We start from the raw sequence: 6,000 nt of genomic DNA, 5'->3' as shown, positions 1-6,000 counted from the left end.
GGAAAAACAAGACACAAACACCAAAAAAGATAAGGGGCATATTTATCAAAATGTCAGCCAGTGCAGCAAGCCACGATGCAGCGCTGCAGTGCTTGACAGGAAAGGGGAGGAATGCACTGTATTTAACAAAATATGGTGCATTCCCATCTTTTCCTCCAGTGCTGACACACAATGAGCTGCCTAGCGCCAATGCAGGCAACCTTGAACCATGGCACAAAGGTGCCTGCGTTGGAAGCAGGTCTGTTTTTGTGCGAGAAAGGACACCTTCCTGCTCAAAAACAATGCCCTGAGGCGACTCAGGGCCCGCATGACTTGATAAATCTAACATTAGTTGCGTTGCCTTTGCCCAGCTTTGCATGGTGCAAGGGCGATGCAACTACTTGATAAATATGCCCCATAATTAGCAGCTGAGCAGCACTTGCTATCAGGCATTCGTACAAAAAAGAAGTGGTGCTGGCAAAAGAGCTGTGGCAAAACAAAGGATTTCTCATGACAAGAACTGCAGGTCAACCTACCAAACTGATTACCACAGTAGGGGAAGCTATGTGTCAGAAGTTAAGCAGTCTCTTGGCCTGATTTTGATATATGCTCCTCCACTAGCACCAGCGGTGATCTGATAACAATAAAAGAGTTAAGTTAAAGTAAACTTAAAGGATAATTTGTGATACTTAGTACTGAATTCTTACTGAAACCAGTAAACAATAGCTTAGTGAAATATGACTATTCTGCAGTGCCTTCAATATCTTTCGAGGTATGATGTTTACCAAGGGGTTTGGCATTGCTCCTTATATGATTCTGCTCAAGAAATAAATGCCTGTTTAGTGACGTAAGGTTATTATAATCTATTTACATATTATCCTGATCATATCTCCTATGATATTAAACATATTGCCACCAATCAAAAACACTGTGTAATACCATCATTATTAGCAAACTTCTGCCACAGCTCCCTAAACCAAGCAAAGGCAGACCCAGGCGATTTGCAACCTCTGCGACAGTCAAACTGAATCTTCAAACCTTCCAGAGGATGTGGCCGAATGGCCAGAGCTGCCGACTTTAGAACTGGGGACCCATGTTCCAGTCTGGGCGTCGGCTCAACATCCTATGATTCTGGGCAAATCACTAAATCTCCCTGGGGCAGATTTACAAGGACTGACGCATCTCTGCCTATAACAGAGATGCGTCAGTTCAATTGCGCCACACAAAAAAACCCTTGCGCCACTATAGATGTGTCGCATTTACAATGCGGCGCAGCATGGCGCAAGGATTGACAGATGCGTCACGCATCTGTTGGCGTAAAGGTAACGCATTGCTGGAGTCGTGTCGCAAGCACAACATAACTCCAGCAATGTTCAGGAATGCCTAGTCCTATTGTGCTGCGTCACTCCTTACGCATGCTTCAAGCAGGTATAAGGTTTTGATGCAGTGGCGTCGTAGAAGTGACACAGTGAAATCTTGTTGGAACGCCCACCCTGCATACATTATACCTGACGCAGGTAAAATGTGACGCAGGGCTTTACAACGTGACTCATCTTCTTAGATGCGCCACGCTGCAAAGGTGCTGCAACGTGGCGCATTGTTTAAGACGCCGCTGCATCACAAAAGTGATGGAACGGCGGCGTAAAAGTGTTGCAAGGGGCTTGTATATCTGACCCCCTGTGCCCACCATAAATGAATGTGTTTTGTGTAATGTAACTGGTGCTCATGCAAAGCGCTCCAATACCTTTGGGTCGAGTTTGCGCTATGTAAAACTGCAACAAAAACTGAGGTTATTCTGAGAGCACTTCCATGGACTCAAGGACTAAGCTTGCTCTCCTACAGCTGCAGTGTTTTTCAGCTTCTATTCTGCTTATTGCACTAAAGAAACCAATATAATGTTCGTAAAATGGCAGCGCCTCCATAGAATTAACACTAATTGTATCCAGCAACCATATACCATATGAGCAAATTCACTTGTTGGTGTTTAAAAAAAGAAAATACAATTTGATTTTCTTCTAAGCCACAGGAATTCATGTTAATGCAGTGCCATTCCAGGGGAAGAAATAATGAAGTGTCATACGTTTTGGCATCCTAGCATTATTAACTTCCCTTGGAACTCTTTGGAGTAATATTAAGTTTGATGAATTGTTTTGTAATTCATGGGCGTGCAATAAAGAGTTCCATTGTAATGCAACAGTAATTCCTAAGCACTTAAAATAAAGTGCTGGCACAATAAATGTGACAGGCATTATGTAGCAGTGTGGTTTTAAATCGAGCCAATGCTAAAGGGGGGTGTGTAATTCTTGAACCTTGGGAGCTTACTTGTTTTCTTCTATATTTACAGGAAGCGAGGCTTAGCACTAATGTGCAGAACAAAGAAACGTGCAAACTAACAAAGAGAGGAAACCGGCATTCGTGTTTTACAGCTATGCTCTGGGTGGCCAGCAGTGGTACTGCATGCTTATTGCTTTTTACAGTACAGTACTGGTGATCGCTTAAAGCATTTCTGCAATTTCACTTTAATTGTTATGAAACAAACTCTTGTCTCATGCTACAAAGGGCTAATCTGTGAGAAGAAATGCAGTGGCTCTTAGACCCTGGGTTTAAAGAAGACAAAAGATTGATTCTACACAAAAAAACAATTGGTTATAATTGGTATTGGACTATAATATCTCTATATTAAAGGCAGTACAAACCCATTTATATACCATTATATTATTCAGATATGTGCATATTTAAATCACTAGTCATTTGATTACTGTGGAAGATGGCAGTATGTTTACACTCAATTGCACTTTTTTACTAGCCAGTTTGTGACACCCAAATTGCAATTTTTTTACGACCTTCTGCTGTAGAGAAAAGTCTGCCAAGGGTGATTCAAGGGGCTCTAATTTTCTGCTCAGCCTTTGTTTTCGATCTGCCTCCCAATGACTTTTCAGCTACTGCCCTGTTTCGAGCGTCTAATTAGCGTGGCCAGTTATTTTGCATATTTTCATTCCACCAATCAATCAATCAATCAATCAATCAGGGATTTATAGAGCGCACTACTCACCTCTGAGGGTTTCAAAGAGCTGTGAGGGTCGAAAGGCGCTGTGAGGGTCTCAAGGCACTGTTAGAGTCTCAAGGTGCTATGAGGGACTCAAGCGCTGAGCACAGAGGACAGACTCTCCAATTCCCAAATGTATTGTATATATATATATCTATATCTTTATTGCGTGATTTAAAAGTAAACCATTGCAAGTACAAACATTTAAAAGGTTCAAGATTGCATTTAGAATGGTGAATTCATTAAAAGTCAATATGTATGGATAATAACAAATGAAACTTCAGTTTAAAAAGTCATATTCATAAAAAGCCAGCAACAGCAAGTAAAAATTTGGCAACATTATTCCAATGGGGGGTCGCAGACTCTGGGCAGCTCAGTATGTTTTTTTGCAGCGCGCTCCATAAATCTTACTAGGGCACAATTTAATTAAGTGTTCCTAGGATCGAAACAGGCCAAAACTGCTGCTCTACAGCTTCTAATCATGTTTCTATTCCAATGATGCTTGAGTAGGGCCCGTCTCTCTGTCAATAATAGAGGGCACAGGCATATGATGTGTATGATATCTTCTTTGTGGGTCCCGCAAAGTCGGCACCGAACTTTTCCATGTTCTCTTTTCCATTTTGGCCAGTGAGTCAACAGGTTAATAACTCCCAGTCTCAGTTTTAAAAAGCTTAGTTTCATCCGAGCACTAAACGATATAGTAAGGTACGGCTGTGGAATTAGCAAGGCATAGGATTGAAGGGTCATCCACCCATGACTTCTTTTGGCAAGGCTGGCTTTGTCTTCCACTATTGATAATTGTTTGGTGCTGATTTTCGCTAGCCTTTTAAATTCCATCTGACTGGCGTGCAGGATCCAGAGGTCATTTAGGCACAGCGTTTTTAAGCCTTTTGACCAGTATTCATGTCCTGCTCGCCATAAGTTGTTGTCAATGCTGGCCCACAAATGGTATCCTAAACTTCCCTCCTTTGATAACCTCAATTTGTGACAGCACACGAGAAAAGACATGGCTCTGGCCAATCGTTGTTTGCAGATGCCAAATTCCAATCTAATTTGTGCCTGTGATGTATGGTTTGGTAATTTGAACACAGACCTGTAGATCTTAGTAATTATTTTGTCCAGATGGTCACTGTCCAATCCTTTTAAAGCTTCACTGCCGTAAGTTAGGGTAGGAATGATTTTTGCCTTAGCCACCTGAAGTGTGGGTGCAAGAGTAGGGCCTTGTAGTTTCTTTTGAATTAGTCCGATTGCAAAAGCGAGTGCCGTACCCTTCCTTTTTTGCTCTTCTAGTTGGGATTTGTATTTTCCATTGTTGTTAAAAGTGACTCCAAGGAACCTTTGGCAATTTGATTCGACAATGCTTTCGTTATTCAAAGCCCAAGACAGTTTCTTAGCTTTCCTTGAGTGCACCGCTAAAATTTTCATCTTCCTGTTGTTGATGCAAAGCTCATTGTCGTTTGAATAGTCGGAAGTAGCATCCAGAAGTCTTTGCATTCCGATCTTTGTTTTACTTAACAGTACCACGTCATCAGCATATAGTAGATTTGTCAGCGGCAAGCCAGATAGTTTGGGAGCGTGGGAGTTGACCTTATTGAGAGCTTCAGGGAGGTCAGCTAGGAATAGGTTAAAAAGTGTTGGGGCCAAGACACAACCCTGTTTGAGGCCTTTTTCCGTCGGAATCGGGCGAGACAGTCTTGAGCCGTCCCCGATCTTAATTCTGACCCATGTGTCCTGGTGTAGGAGTACAATTCCCAAATGTATTGAAATTACTCGGCTACTTCCTGTTAATTTTTGTCAGCACACAGGTGGAGATGGTGTGATACTCTTTGTGCAGTGGGGCTTGGGTGTCCTCCAGATGCTTTCCCTGGGTTACAGTCCATCTGATCTGGGCTTTCTTGAGTGCTTTCATACCCATTGCCAAGATTTGCAAACCAGCTGTTGTCTCCCTGAGGCAGTGACCTGAACTGTTGGCCCCATGGTGGTAAAGCAGAAGAGAATATGTCCCTTGAGCGACTGTCTCTCTCCGGGCAACCTTGCTTGCTCCATTCAGTAGAAAATATTTGTCTGATATGCTCGGGGAGGCGGCACCAGTCTCAGAAGCTCATGAAATCCTGGTAGGCTGTACTGGCATCACTGTGAATGCAATTATCCCTATTGGATTCCTGGGGTGGGTGGTTGCTCTACTGACAGATGTTTAGATTTTCCTGGAGTGTTTTTTTATTTTTTTTCTCATCTTGTGAGTTTTGGATGGATTACTTAGATTATTGGAGAAATATTGGATTTTTGATTATCCTCTGAATAACTTTTGCATTTCTTTCATCTCTTTTTTTTAATCAATCTTTTTTTTGGGGGGATTGTAATTTTTGGATCACCATTTCAATGACCAGGACTTCAGCTGTGAAACTGTAAGTGTTATCTTGCTTTATTTATTTATTGTTTTTGGTGGGCAATGTTATTTTTCTGTGATATGCGTTTTCATTTATTGTGTATATGTATGATTTTTATAGTGTTAGTATAATTTATAAGTCACAGAAAAGCGTTTTTTAAATTTAAAACAATGTTGGGTATGCTTTGCATATTTATTTTAAAACATTTATTAAAGTAACATTTAATTATGAATCTGATTTTTTGTCTTTTGAATTATTCTTTTATTCAGATTGGTATTTTAAATGTTCTTAAATATTATAGAGAAAAAATATTCAATCAATCAACCAATCAATCAATCAAAAACTCTATATTTCGACCACCAGGGCCATAAAAGAACAATGTATCACACAACAACATGCACAGAAAAAATATTAATGAGGTATGAGTATTCGTGTTTCAGGGTGGTTAAATTATGTTGTTGTTTAGTGTGCTTTTAAGGTAGGGTTGTTACTAATGATCTAGATATGGTAGTCCTTGATTGTAAGCATAGAGTATTACTTTGCATGTTAGCAATTAATGCATTTGTTTAGTTTCTTTGAAGATTTTTG

At 40.7% G+C, this 6,000-nt stretch overlaps 1 protein-coding gene across 1 annotated transcript in view; it reads right to left on the bottom strand.

Moving 5' to 3' along the window:
• Nucleotides 1-541: 541 nt before the first annotated feature.
• LOC146786025 (uncharacterized) overlaps nt 542-6,000 on the bottom strand; it is a 72,272-nt gene continuing 66,813 nt past the window's right edge. Inside the window, exon 4 of the mRNA XM_085633134.1 lies at nt 542-613. Coding sequence (XP_085489260.1) covers nt 542-613 — 72 coding nt within the window. The remainder of the gene's footprint in view (nt 614-6,000) is intronic.

This window comes from Triturus cristatus, chromosome 11 (genome assembly GCF_964204655.1).
Source record: "Triturus cristatus chromosome 11, aTriCri1.1, whole genome shotgun sequence".
Taxonomy (NCBI): Eukaryota; Metazoa; Chordata; class Amphibia; order Caudata; family Salamandridae; genus Triturus; species Triturus cristatus.
This window is presented reverse-complemented; position numbering and strand designations above follow the sequence as displayed.